The 15,248-nt window shown below is 40.2% G+C and overlaps 1 protein-coding gene across 1 annotated transcript in view; it reads right to left on the bottom strand.

The window, feature by feature from the left end:
- LOC126195738 (cytochrome P450 4c3-like) overlaps positions 1-15,248 on the bottom strand; it is a 152,388-nt gene that overhangs the window by 1,648 nt on the left and 135,492 nt on the right. Inside the window, exon 4 of the mRNA XM_049934365.1 lies at positions 9,321-9,521. Coding sequence (XP_049790322.1) covers positions 9,321-9,521 — 201 coding nt within the window. The remainder of the gene's footprint in view (positions 1-9,320; positions 9,522-15,248) is intronic.

Here is a 15,248-nt window from a genome sequence, read left to right as displayed (position 1 = left end):
AATGAAAATCTCATTCTGGAAAAATCCCCAGGCTGCGGCTAAGCCATGTCTCCGCAATATCCTTTCTTTCAGGAGTGCTAGTTCTGCAAGATTCGCAGGAGAGCTCCTGTAAAGTTAGGAAAGTAGGAGACGAGGTATTGGCAGAAGTGAAGCTGTGAGCATGGGGCGTGAGTCGTGCTTGGGTAGCTCAGATGGTAGAGCACTTGCCCGCGAAATGCATAGGTCTCGAAGTGCAACATAAAAGATAAAGTGCTTTCTCCTCTCGCCTCAAATAGTGGAGTATAGTAGTATTAAGTGTTTCTTCTTAGTGAAAGCAGTGATACAAAGTGCTTCTCACCAAATAACTGTCATGCTCGCAACCAAATCAGTGTCAAAAGTATGCCCAGTCGTACTAACAGTGGTTTTTTTCGTTATTTGTACTATATTGTCAAGGATACAAGCATTACTTAGTGTAAAGTGCCAACTACTCATAATTTTTTTTAATGATTTCCTTTGCTATGTGCCCCATACTCACAGTTTCCTCTCTGCTTCTCTTATATAAAATGAGATATTTTTTCTTTCTTCTTCAATCTTATGTATAATCTGTAGTATGTATAAAAAAGTTTTCTTCCACTTCTGCTCCATCTATCATGCTGATGTTTCCCTCATACTGTCCCACCTAACAGTGCAAACTAGAGGAAGAGATCAAACCAGAATGCACAATTGTGCCTGTGGCAGCATAGCTGAATGACATACAGAAATTTGAACTCAAAATCAATGTGTCGATGCTACCTATAAATTATTATGTCTGTCCTGCAATGTCTCACCCAAAAAAAAAGATGACAAATTGCCATGTGAAAGGGTTCAAGGAACAACAATAACAGAAAAACGAAAAAGAAAAGAATATACAAACGAAAACCTATAAAATGACTGTAATGTTAACCAACACTAGGAATATAACAGGTTAATAGAATGAGATGTTTTTTTCTTAAATGTGTCGTTGTTAATATATTTAAATAAATATATATGGTTACAGAAAAGAAGTTCGAGTCTCGGTCCGGCACACAGTTTTAATCTGCCAGGAAGTTTCATATCAGCGCACACTCCTCTGCAGAGTGAAAATCTCATTCTCGTTATGGAGAATGTTCTACATGGTCGTCTGGCTTACCCTGTACTGGGGAGCCAACTGCCTGGTACTGACATGGCGGTCGCCTTCCACAAAGTTAATCACATTTTCCTCTATGTCTGGTGTCCGAACATTTTGGGTACGTCCTTCATGATTTCCTGCTTCCTGAAACGAGCCTATCTCAGACAAAGGGCGAAACACTGATGCAAACATTGAATGCTGTGGTTGTTGTCGGTGGGGATAGGTCTACTCATACAACCTTGCTGCCCGCCACCTGTTTCCATTTCCCTTTCCGTATGTAAACACCATGGCAGCAAGCTTTTGGTTTGAATACGGAACCATTGTGTGCAAAGCTGTATTACAACCACTACAAGGTATGTCAGCAAGAGAAGTTAATCAGACCCAACATTACCAATTACTATGCTAGGAGAGGGCGTTAGGGCCTGAAGTCAGAGGAACAGTATCACCCTCTAGGAGGAAACCATGCATACTGTAACTGTGGCTGCATGGTACAGCGTGTATTAAAGCGCAGTCTTTGTAACGAAGTATGATTGACTAAATGGTCTCTAGCATGCAAACCGTGCATTTGCGGACGTAAGTTCATTAGACCTTTTTTGTTGCGTATCCTATCATCAATCTGTCCCTAAAGTTCGTACACGGTGGAAAAAATCACCCTGTATATTTACATGTGTGAGTATTAATTTGCAAAACTATCTGCTAAATTTCTGATAATATAGCGACGTGACAACTATGCAACTAACACGACAATAATTAAAAAATATATCAAAAGCTTCGCTTCACGTAAGGCACTCTTCAGCTGCGATCTATATATACGTACATATGGTGAATCATCTAAAACTTTTGCCGGTCGGAGTGGCCGTGTGGTTCTAGGCGCTACAGTCTGGAACCGCGCGACTGCTACGGTCGCAGGTTCGAATCCTGCCTCGGGCATGGATGTGTGTGATGTCCTTAAGTTAGTTAGGTTTAAGTAGTTCTAAGTTCTAGGGGACTGATGACCTTAGAAGTTAAGTCCCATAGTGCTCAGAGCCATTTGAACCATCTAAAACTTTCACCGCAATTATTGCGGAAATACAAAGGGCTACTGACGTGCCGTTTTCACAGAGTGATTGGTAGTCAGTGGCCCATATTGTTGGACAACAAACGGATTATAATGATACGTAGAAAGTGTAGTTTTTTTGCAAACATACATTTCTTTAAATGGAATAACGCCTATTGACATTAACATAGTAAAACTAGGGTAAATTAGAGTGTCCTAAACATTCTCCATCGACATAGATTCCATCCCTGTCACATCTCTCTCCATCAAGAGCTGCGTGCAAACGATTGTGAGACTCGTGTTAAATTCTCTGTACGTGGGTATTAAGACAAGATACTACTGATGTATCATGTGTGTTGTTTAGTGATGAAGCCACATTTAGCAATCATGGGCAGGTAAACCACCGAAACATGTACTATTGGTCTGTTAACAACCCCCACTGGCTTCTTAAGGCAGGACGTCTGTGTCCATGGGGTGTAAACCTATGGTGTGAAACAGTGAACCTTCAGCTCATAGACCCGTTTTTCATAGAAGGACCATTGAATGCACACAAGTATTGCAGCCTCCTAACAGATCGTTTTCCATGGATTCATGGAGACTAGTACGAACCTGTGGTACCAACATGATAGCTGTCCAGCCCATAGCACACGAAGTACTGCAGCATATCTTGACGAATTGTTTCCAGCTCTTTGGGTTGGACCCAGAGGGCCTGTACCACTGCTGACCTGTTCCCCAGATTTGACGCCTGTAGACTTTACTTTGTGGGAAGAGCTGAATGAAGCTGTCTACGAGGACATAGCAGCTATAGCTGACGATACGTATTACTGCAGCCTGAAACGCTAGCAAGTGTGCAGCAGTCGTTCCACACCAGACTGGAAGCGAGTACTGCCGCTGCCAGTGGTCATTTTGAACACAATCTGTCATGATCAACTGTCTTTAGTGATCAGAAGTCACATAATTGGTGTATAAAGTTGTTCTTTAGTGTGTGCTATGACAGGTATAATACGAGTGTCGGTGTGGGAACATGCACATGACTTTCACTAGTATCCTGCAAGAGACACCACTGACATTCTAATGTAATCTAACTTTGGTTTGTTAATGTCAGGGGCATTATTCCATTTACAAATATTTGTACATATATGCTATCACCGTCATCACTTAGCGCAGAAGCACTTTGTGATACAAAGTGGTACGTCGCTCAGGTATGACATTAGACCCTGATAACCTGCCACGCGATCTGGACTACCTACGTAAGATCTTCAGGAAAAACGACTACAAGGATCTTCAGAGAACTGAACAGATCCCAAGTAAGAAGTAAACGTGCATCCACATGATGCCTTCTTTATGTTCAAAATGCCACATGTGCTTACATTTCAAACAACCGAGCTACGCATGGACATTTGCACAAGCGTAATTTCTCAAAATGGAGGACGTATTTAAAAGTATATTGCTTCCCATGTTTGGTGGGAATCTCTTGCGCTGTTTAGCAGATGACAGGCTGCAGGACCCATGTGTATTTTCTTGTATAGTGTGTTTAGATTATGCTTTAAGGCGATCAAGTGCAATAATATCTGTTGAATCCACAGAAATCACGTTGAAATTTGTAAGTGATTACAGAGAAAGAGAAGTCATATGGCACGCCGCTTCTGAAGATTATTTTATTATAAATTTGTGACCTGGTGCGCTGAGCGTCAAATATTAGATAAAAAGGCTTCGATCATATCATTGTAAAGAATAAGACGGGTCTCTATGTAGGAAAAGAGGGAAGAAGAAGTCAACAAATGAATGTAAAGTGCATATGAAATATGTAGGTGAATGACAGCAACGTTCCGGCCATATCATAATGTTCAGAGCCAGTCACAATACAGCGTGTATGCAACAGTATACGAATTATTAATCATTGCTGGGCCACTGCTCTAATAGTTCGTGTGAGTGTGTGTGTGTGTGTGTGTGTGTGTGTTTGTATTATTGAGAAAATCGGTAGTATTATTTATTTTGAATGCTGTGATATTCTCAAAAAAAAATGGCTCTGAGCACTATGGGACTCAACATCTTAGGTCATAAGTCCCATAGAACTTAGAACTACTTAAACCTAACCAACCTAAGGACATCACACACACCCACGCCCGAGGCAGGATTCGAACCTGCGACCGTAGCAGTCCTGCGGTTCCAGACTGCAGCGCCAGAACCGCTAGACCACCGCGGCCGGCACTGTGATATTCTCTCTCCGAATAAATATGAGTTAAAAGTCATATGTATTTAGAGTCGTCAAAATATTTTGCATGCAGTATGAAGTGACACACGTGGATCACATATTGACCTTAATGTAGACGAAACTGGGAGAAGTCTGTTGATCACAGGCAGCAACATTTTGTCTACGTGATGTAGAATTTTAAAATCATTTATTCTACATTTAATCTTTTTGCTTTCCAGTTGTTCTCTCCGGCTGTATAAGTCGTGGGAAATTTTCTACTTTCGACCCATATGTAACTGAGTGTTTTGAAGAAGGGTGAACACATATTGGAGAGATAGACGTTTGAAGACGCAGTCAACACAGATAATGCTTCTTATTTCATTGCCACATTGTCGTAAGTTACGTCTCTTCTGTCACGTTGAACGATTCTCTTCAGTCGTCGTTAATCCCGTTCTTGCAGGGTCTTTTTCTGGCCGCAGCGATATCGGAGAATTGATGTTATACCGGATTTATGATATTGTGCTATTAAATCGCCATAACACGAATATTCGTCCAGATTTCATAAGCACTTTTAATAAATTTTCGGACTACTTCTCCTTTGTTTTCCTACTTCGAGACTTATCTTAGTCTTCACAGTCACATGATCGAAACCTTTTTGTCTAATACTTGAAGCTCAGGCTATCACATCTCAATTTTATAGCCAAGCAATCTTTAGAAGTGGCATTCCATATGATTTCTCTTCGTCTGTAATCATCTATAAATATCAACGTGCTCTCTCTGTAGTCTACAGCCATTACTGCACTACACAGCGAAATACACATGGCTCCGCTGCTTGTCATCTGCTGAATATTGGTCGTAAAACCCAGGGCAGGCACCCAGCATCCCAATCATTAATCACCATTTCAAGTATCCCGCTGTGCCACTACATCCACATCGCACCTTCCATGCATCTTCATGCCTTGTCCGTTCTCTCCTGTCGGTATTTCAACCACCAACTCGCCAACTTTGAACGGGATGTTCACCTCTTCCGAATCCTAATCACATAGCTCGACATCTCGCGACCGTTCCACTTTTGTTCCTCCTGCTGCCACCACCTTAGTGACTTTTAGTCGCTACCTGCGATCCATAGTCACAATCTCATTTTATCTCCGTCACAAACCTTGATCATTTCATGCCTCATTACACCATAGCATCATTCACATTATGAAAAGTGACTGTATTTTAACTGTAACATAAAGTCATCAATAATGTTTTAAAACATCGTCAATATTGTCCACCAACGCGCATTTATTTTTCTAATTTCAGTTATCGTATCCGTTTTTACGTAAAATCGTAAATATCTTACACCAGTGTGATCCGTAAAAATCACGTATTTCCTCTCGTGTTTATTTTTAAACGTCTTTGAAATTTGTGTAGCCTTTGGCTCGAGAGCAGTTTCATCCGCAGCCAGTCCGCCCCATTGTGGGCAACTGAAATAACAGAAAAAAGTGGCAGCAGTCATTCAACTTGACAATGGTCGAGGCGAACTTGTTGGAAAGAAAGCTCGTGGCATTTTAACCACTTGACGCGGCAGGAAGCGTTAGATCATTTTATTCTATACGTCTTATATTTGTCTAACGAAACCAAATAAGGTAATATTGATCTCATTTAGTAAGTTTGTGCAGGGTGTTGACTCCATTTTGATAACATCTCTTATTGCCTTATTTGGAAATCCTACATAAATTTACACGGCAAACAGAAGAAGATATTTACTGGCTCCATCACAAAGATTTAAACACGGCTGCTTGTTTCAGTGGACGTTTATGAATTAGTGGTGAAAGAAATGAGCCCTCGGACACATTTTTTAGTCTTATTAACCAGGTTTCAACACTTCTAAGAGTACCTCCATCAGAATTTAAATTTTTAAAGTGGCCTATAACATAATTACAAATTTATTTTCTCATTAATTTGTAATTATAGACCACTTTAAATATTTAAATTCTGATGAAGGCACTCTGCCGGCCGGGGTAGCCGAGCGGTTCTAGGCGCTACAGTCTGGAACCGCGCGATCGCTATGGTCGCAGGTTCGAGTCCTGCCTCGGGAATGGATGTGTGTGATGTCCTTAGGTTAGTTAGGTTTAAGTAGTTCTAAGTTCCATGGGACTGATGACCTCAGAAGTTAAGTCCCATAGTGCTCAGAGCCATTTGAACCATTTGAAGGCACTCTTAGAAGTGCTGAAACCTGGTGAATAAGACTAAAAAGTGTGACCGAGGACTCATTTGTTTCAACTTTGGTCTCCACCACCTATATGCAATTCTTTTGTTTAACGGCTCATTGTTATTATCTTGTTTAGACCTTTGTGTTATCTTTGCTGTATTTCGATCGTTCTTAAAACTGCTTCTTAGAATACAGTCCGTTTATTACTTCCTAGTAATTCTTATGTTCTTAGAAAATCAGAGTTATGACAACCTTTGTTATAGAATTTTGCTAATCTTTGACTTCGTTAATTACGTCTCTTCATACAAGCTTGAAATTTTATGGCTAATATGCTATAGTACCAACGTGCTCTCTCTGTATGTGCCTGTTATTCTAGTTTTTTTTTCACAAGGACATCAATCTCATTTTACTGATAATCTCTACATCTTCCTTACATATACAGAGACAATGAAGATCTTTTTCATCTCTTGGCTTTCAAGAAAAACAAACGATTGATCAGAGGAAAATTCGTTCGAACAACACCATGTTATCATATTTCATTGCACAATTTTTCTTACCAGAAGCCAGTCGTTGAATTCATATGTACAATATGAACGCCGTCCCCCCCCCCCCCCCCTTCCACCCGAATGGTATTTTTGCAGACAATAACAGTGCTACCCATTAGAGACACAGTGATCATCCAGTCACGGAAAGTGCTGAAACAGGAAAAAAGAAGCGTATGCTGGTGTTCATTCATTCAATGCCTCGAAGTTCAGATGTTGTCATAGCAGCAATGGAAGTTTTCACGTTATACATTCTCAAAGTTATACATTGTCTACGGTTGTGTCATAGTGAATACTACTATTCTGCGGATTAATTAATCTGTGACGTACAGTTACATGTATCCTTCTTGAAACTGCAATTTTATTTGGTGACGAGATACAATGCATCTCTTAATTTTATATGCTTCAAATAACGTTGTTAAGCTACAAAGCCATATTCTACGCATTATACTGTATCTCTAATCAATGGAGAAATGTAACAACTGTTCATCTCTTTTCAGATCAGGTATTTTTGTTGTATATTGTAGTCTCTGTAACAGACGGAATGTTGAAACATGTAAGGCGATTTTGAAAATAAAAAAAGGTATGGTCAAGACATATGAAAGCTTTTAAAATGCATCCAAATGGCCGCTTTGTCTTATAGAGTTTTCATGTCAATTGCATATACACTACTGGCCATTAAAATTGCTACACCAAGAAGAAATGCAGATGATAAACGGGTATTCATTGGACAAATATATTATACTGGAACTGACATGTGATTACATTTCCACGCAATTTGGGTGCATAGATCCTCAGAAATCAGTACCCGGAACAACCACCTCTCGCCGTAATAACGGCCTTGATACGTATGGGCATTGAGTCGAACAGAGCTTGGATGGCGTTTACAGGTACAGCTGCCCATGCAGCTTCAACACGATACCCCAGTTCATCAAGAGTAATGACTGGCGTATTGTGACGAGCTAGTTGCTCGGCCACCATTGACGAGATGTTTTCAATTGGTGAGAGATCTGGAGAATGTGCTGCCCAGGGCAGCATTCGAACATTTTGTGTATCCAGAAAGGCCCGTACAGGACCTGCAACATGCGGTCGTGCATTATCCTGCTGAAATGTAGGGTAGAGCCACGGGTGGTAACGCATAGAAATGTAACGTCCACTGTTCAAAGTGCCGTCAGTGCGAACAAGAGGTGACCGAGACGTGTAACCAATTAACCAAAGGCATCCCATACCATAACGCCGGGTGATACGCCAGTATGGTGATGACGAATACACGCTTCCAATGTGCGTTCACCGCGATGTCGCCAAACACGGATGCAACCAACATGATGCTGTAAACTGACCTGGATTCATCCGAAAAAATGACGTTTTGCCATTCGTGCACCCAGGTTCGTCGTTGAGTACACCATCGCAGGCCCTCCTGTCTGTGATGCAGCGTCAACGGTAACCGCAGCCATGGTCTCCGAGTTGATAGTCCATGCAGCTGCAATCGTCGTCGAACTGTTCGTGCAGATGGTTGTTGTCTTGCCAACGGCCCCATCTGTTGACTCAGGAATCGAGACGTGGCTGCACGATCCGTTACAGCCATGCGGATAAGATGCCTGTCACCTCGACTGCTAGTGATACGAGGCCGTTGGATCCAGCACGGCGTTCCGTATTACCCTTCCGAACCCACCGACACCATATTCTGCTAACATTCATTGGATCTTCACCAACTCGAGCAGCAATGTCGCGATACGATAAACCGTAATCGCGTTAGGCTACAATCCGACCTTTTTCAAAGCCGGAAACGTGATGGTACACATTTCTCTTCCTTACACGAGGCATCACAACAACATTTCACAATGCAACGCCGGTCAACTGCTGTTTGTGTATGAGAAATCGGCTGGAAACTTTCCTCGTGTCAGCACGTTGTAGGTGTCGCTACCGGCGCCAACCTTGTGTGATTGCTCTGAAGAGCTAATCATTTGCATATCACAGCATCTTCTTCCTGTCGGTTAAATTTCGCGTCTGTAGCACGTCATCTTCGTGGTGTAGCAATTTTAATGGCTAGTAGTGTCTACCGAATTCCCACACATATTTAACAATATCGCGAAGCATTGCTGGGTTCGCCAATGAACAATAAAGTGCAGTCGCCACCGCTGCCAGAAACCTACCTCTGAAATAAACTTATAAACATTATTCAGGGAAAGAATTACTAAAATTAGAGAATCTGAATCGACCAGTACCTTTATAATGGCGTCGATGACTTTAAGCTGGGAAAGATCTGCAGTGGTAACAGGTCGTAAGTAGTCGCCGCCAGTTCCGAAATGCTCGTCCAGCTCGCGGTGCGCCATGTCCTGCCACTCCGGGTAGAGTCCCAGCAGGCACAGCATGTAGCCCATCGAGCAAGAAGTGGTCTCGACGCCAGAAATGGCTAGTGTTCTTGCCTACGAGGAAAACAATACGAAGATTTGCACTACCACCCAAGTGGGACCTCATTTCTTGAGATCGAGTAATGTTACAAGCTGACAAATACTCTCCTATCTCATGTAACAGTGATACAACTGTCAATACGTGTTAGCTTACGGAACTCATTTGCTTATATCATATTTAGTAACAAGAAATGTTCAGTTTCCCGTTGTAGACTGTAAAAGTAACTGCGTGAGGAGGATACATTGGTAAGCAAGCTGGTCTTCATTTGATGCAGTATACCTCACAATGGGACCTCTCAAATATTAATGACAACTGGGGATAGATTCAAGATTCTAGGATGGAACAAGTCAACGTAGCTTTTTTTAAAAAAATCATCAACTATCGATAAAATGTTGTCTACTGGCTTACAACAAAATCTGTTGGGTTGTGGTGAAATTTTCATACTAAATGCTGTTAATTTTTATAACAGAACATGTGTAATTTTATCACGGTTGATACTGAGATTCAGGCTAGCCAAATACTGTAAAACAGATTTTGTTAACATAGGCCTCTAGATTTGTTAAGTTTTACTAAATTTCACTTTGCTTTGTGCCGTTTGTCGCAAATTCTTTCTTTCACTGTTTTACAGAATGCAAACTGAGCAGTTTGTAATGGTTCTTTATTTATGTGACCATTACGGCACTCCAACCCCAGTTCTCAATACCAGTAATATCGCACTACTTTTCTGCGAAGTAACAGACATATTTTTGTGTTAATATTCACATTTGGTTTTATTAATGTGTAGGTACTCTGATGTATCGATGTATTACAGTGATATGGTTCTTGCGTGTATTCATTTCTGTGAGACTGTCAATCTTTGACTTACTTGTAACCGTTTTGCTGCGAATTCGCACAGAGTAGTCTTCGTTTCACTTTGCAGATGTTAAGTTGTTATTTCGCTTTGTAAAAGATCAGTCAAGCCTTGTGTTTGGTTAAAGTGAAAATTAAATATATGAAGATTGATACAAAACTGTTTTCTTGATGATGTGACAATTAAGAAGAAGTATTATATGAATTTACAAGAAGTTTAATAAAAATGTGGATCGTGAACACCAAGTCAAAAATTATTTCTACCATACCATTGTTCTGATCTGGGATTGTTTGATCATTAAGAATTTCCTGAAAAACGCATTTGTTAGGTCTTCAAGTATTGCTAAAATACAGATCTGGACCTTCTAGCAGCCAAAGTGGAATCTCCCTAGAATCAGCAAGATGAGCCACAACAACTTCGACGAAATCTACGTGGGAATTCATTCAAGATAAGTGCCAAAATTAATGACTTTTTTACAGTGACTTTATTATTTCCATTCTGACGATACCATCCACAGTCAATAACTTTGTTGTTGCCCGATAAAGCGAACATATGCTCCGTGAGCAGCATTATTAATCTCATTTCTAACCGACTTTGCAAGTGGTCGTATTATTAGAAGTTTTTACAAGATTATTCTGTTTGAAGCTACCTTATCAAAAGTTTCCACATGGAGGAGGGAGATCGGTCTATGATAAGAGGTCACTTGCTCATCTCCTCTTTTGTATACTCGTGTTACTACCGCACAGCTCAGTCTTTCAGTAAATACAATTACATTCATCGATTGGTTAAAAAGGAAACTCAAGGTCGTCGCTACCGAGTCAGCGCAAAATTTTAGTACTCCGGTTGAGAAACAGTCATAGGCAGAAGAGTTAGTGATGTTTGGAGGTGGAGTGTACAGTGTCTGCTAAAGTAAGCCTAAAGGCTCAGTTTTTGATGGACGATTTTTATTCCTTGTGTTTTCAGCTACTACTGAGAAGAATTCATTTAATTTAGTGGTCAATGATTTCAATTTAATATCATCTGTCTCAACTCTCCTGCCATTAACGAGTTCATTCATTTGTGCCAAATAATGCTCCATATTTTTTTCTGACTTGGTCGGAATTTACAATTTTTTGTTCATGCTACAGGATTCCTACCATTTTGATGAAAAAGTTACGAATTTTGCAGTACTGCGTGTAGTGTATTTTCGTGCATTGTTCACTAGAAGAGGTCATCTGGGTTAAATAAAGCTCTTCCTGCCTAACCAAAGCCATTCTGTTTCTCGGTGTCTACTGTAATTTTGTCTTATTTGTTGTAAACAAAAACAGGATTCAGCGTACCGTAAGAATATTTTAGGAAGTAATCAAATTTTTCATCTTATTTGTGTCCTTGATAAGCTGCTTCTCATTTTTCTCCCTGTAAGTTGTTCCTGAATAGTGCAACCGTGCCAGCAATTCCGGTTCTGTGAAACTTTACCTATTTCCTCTTAGTTAAACTTGATTAGTACCATTTTACCATCATGGAGCTGTAAATCGTTCTTTAATTTCATGAAGCATAGACGGATTTAGAAATAAATCAAATATCGCAGGTGCACTATGGCTTGCTATCCTAATTGGGATTATTGCTGTGTGGATCAAACCAAAGTTGTACATCAGTGTCGCTCTAAGTATACTCCATCAGAACTATTCGAGATGGAATCAGTTTTGAAATCTCCTCATACAGTGGCTTCCTTGCTGTTTCTACTCTAAGACTTACTAGTATCCTCTGTAACTGTTTCGGGAAGTTAAAAAACCATTTTATTTTCCGTTTGACGTTTGTAGACTGTCAGAACTACCAGTTCCCAGTTAATTGTAAGTCTTACTAGTACCTCTTCAGTTGCTTTGTGAAGTTTAATATATATCTGATGCAGTTTTATTAGAAGGGCAAATAGGTTTTAGAAAAGAACGGTCTCACACTCATGGCATTTTTAGTATAAAACAACTGGTGATGAAAAGGAAAGAATTTAACTGGCAGGAGCACATTGAGATCGTAGACTACGTAAAGGCTTTCTACAAAATCAGTCGACACCCACTGCGGAAGATTATGGAAAAAGGAGGCTTCCAAACACATCTAACTAATGCTGTAAAAGCTCATTAGAAAGAGAAAAACCTGTAATCGAAGATGGAGGCAACTTGTCTGAACAACAAGAACGAAAAGAGTGATATAAGTATGTGGCCTACCTCCAACGTTAGTCAATATTTACATAGATGATCAAATCAGGGCTTCGAAACAAAATGTCACCTACTGTATAAAAATCACCAGAGAGAAATGTTTTGACACTCTGGTACACGCAGATGGTCAAATAATAATTCAAGAGGGACCGTTGACCTTAGCAGTTTGGTCCCATAAGACCTTACCACAAATTTCCAAAAAAAATTAATTCAAGAACGTGAAGATTATCTTCAAGGAGCCGTTTATCACCTTAATTAGTTTGTTTCTAAATATAAAATTACAAAATCCGGTAATAAAATAACAGGAATGACATTCAAGAGAAAGTGACGATACAAAATTACAATAAATAACCTGGTGCTGGAGCCTCTAACCCACTTTCAGTATCTCAGCTGGTGATATAGGACGAAATGTCTACCATGAAGTTAATAATAACGATATTAACGTAACATTTAAAGTAGTCTGTTGAAAAGTTAGAAGTATTCTACAAAAAAAAGGTACGAAAGAGATACAGATAAAGTTTTACAAAGTAATGGCATACCTACTGTGCAACTGAATCTGAAATCTGTGTTCTTACACAAAAGGATGTAAACAGGATTCAAACTGCGAAAATGAGATTTATATGTAATGTTAAATGGTGTACCTGAAAGATCGCTTACAGAATGAATACATTAAAAATAAATTGAAAGATTCAAAGCACAAGAAAACAGATCTAAGCGGGAACAGATGGTGGAAACATCTACGTGACTGCTTTGCAGCCAACACTTAAATGCCTGCCAGAGGGTCCATCGAACCATTTCCACACTACTGCTCTACCATTCAACTCTCTAACAGCGCGTGGGATAAACGAACAATCAAATCTTTACGCTTTCATTTCTCTTATTTTTATTATGATGATCATTTCTCTTTATACAGGTGGGCATCAACAAAATATTTTCGCATTCAGAGGACAAAGTAGGAGGTTGACATTTTGTGGAATGATCTCGGCAGAAAAGGAAAAAGTCTTCGTTTTAATGCCCTCCACCCCGGCTCACGTATCGTATCCGTGACACTTCTCCCCTATTTCGCGGTAATACAAAACGAGCTGTCCTCCTTTGAACTTTCTCGATGTCCTCCATCAATCCTATAAGGTACGGGTCCCATATCGCACAGTAGTACTCCAACACAGGACAGGACGTGTGTAGCGCAGGCAGTCTCTTTAGTGAGTTTTTTGCGTTCATCTTTTAGTTCAGCAGGCTCCGAATATATATGTTATTACTCCCTGAAAATTTGAATACCCTACTCGGTTTCTGAGATTTAGGGAAAAATGCAACAGAAAAAGTAAATTTTCAAATGGTTCAAATGTCTCTGAGCACTATGGGACTTAACATCAGTGGTCATCAGTCCCCTAGAACTTTGAACTACTTAAACCTAACTAACCTAAGGACATCACACACATCCATTCCCGAGGCAGGATTCGAACCTGCGACCGTAGCAGTCGCGCGGTTCCGGACTGAGCGCCTAGAACCGCTAGACCACCGCGGCCGGTTGTAAATTTTCAGGAATGGCTTCTAAAGTTTCAAGAGATCGTAACTCACTTAATATACGCTTAATTTTTTTTTATTTCTAGCCACTCAGAAGCACTCTGCACCATACTGTATATCATCCCCTTGATGTTTTTCGGAGTGGTTTCGTCTATATGGACTCCTTAGTGGCCAACTGACCTACTGCATGTTGTTGTTGTTGTGGTCTTCTGTCCAGAGACTGGTTTGATGCAGCTCTCCATGCTACTCTATCCTGTGCAAGCTTCCTCGTCTCCCAGTACCTACTACAACCTGCATCCTTCTGTATCTGTTTAGTGTATTAAACTCTTGGTCTCCCTCTACGATTTTTCCCCTCCACGCTGCCCTCCAACGCTAAATTTGTGATCCCTTGATGCCTCAGAAAATGTCCTACCAACAGATCCCTTCTTCTTGTCAAGTTGTGCCAAAAACTTATCTTCTCCCCAATTCTATTCAATACCTCCTCATTAGTTATGTGATCTACCCATCTAATCTTCAGCATTCGTCTGTAGCACCACATTTCAAAAGCTTCTATTCTCTTCTTGTCTAAACTATTTATTGTTCAAGTTTCACTTCTATACGTGGCTACACTCCATACAAATACTTTCAGAAATTACTTCCTAAGACTTAAATCTATACTCGATGTTAACAAATTTCTCATCTTCAGAAACATTTTCCTTGCCATTGTCAGTCTACCTTTTACCACCTCTCTACTTCGACCATCATCAGTTATTTTGCTCCCCAAATAGCAAACCTCATTTACTATTTTAGCGTCTCATTTCCTAATCTAATTCCCTCAGCATCACCCGACTTAATTCGACTACTTTCCATTATCCTCGTTTTGCTTTTGTTGATGTTCATCTTATACCCTCCTTTCAAGACACTGTCCATTCCGTTCAACTGTTCTTCCAAGTCCTTTGTTGTCTCTTACAGAATTACAATGTCATCGGCGAACCTCAAAGTTTTTATTTCTTCTCCATGGATTTTAATACCTACTCCGAATTTTTCTTTTGTTTCTTTTACTGTTTGCTCAATATACAGATTGAATACCATCGGGGATAGTCTACAACCCTGTCTCACTCCGTTTCCAACTACTGCTTCCCTTTCATGCCCGTCCACTCTTATAACTGCCATCTGGTTTCTGTACAAATTGCAAATAGCTT

Source organism: Schistocerca nitens, chromosome 7 (genome assembly GCF_023898315.1).
Source record: "Schistocerca nitens isolate TAMUIC-IGC-003100 chromosome 7, iqSchNite1.1, whole genome shotgun sequence".
NCBI classification, from domain to species: Eukaryota; Metazoa; Arthropoda; class Insecta; order Orthoptera; family Acrididae; genus Schistocerca; species Schistocerca nitens.
Note: the sequence above shows the minus strand (reverse complement) of the source record. Positions and strands in the feature narration are given on the sequence as shown.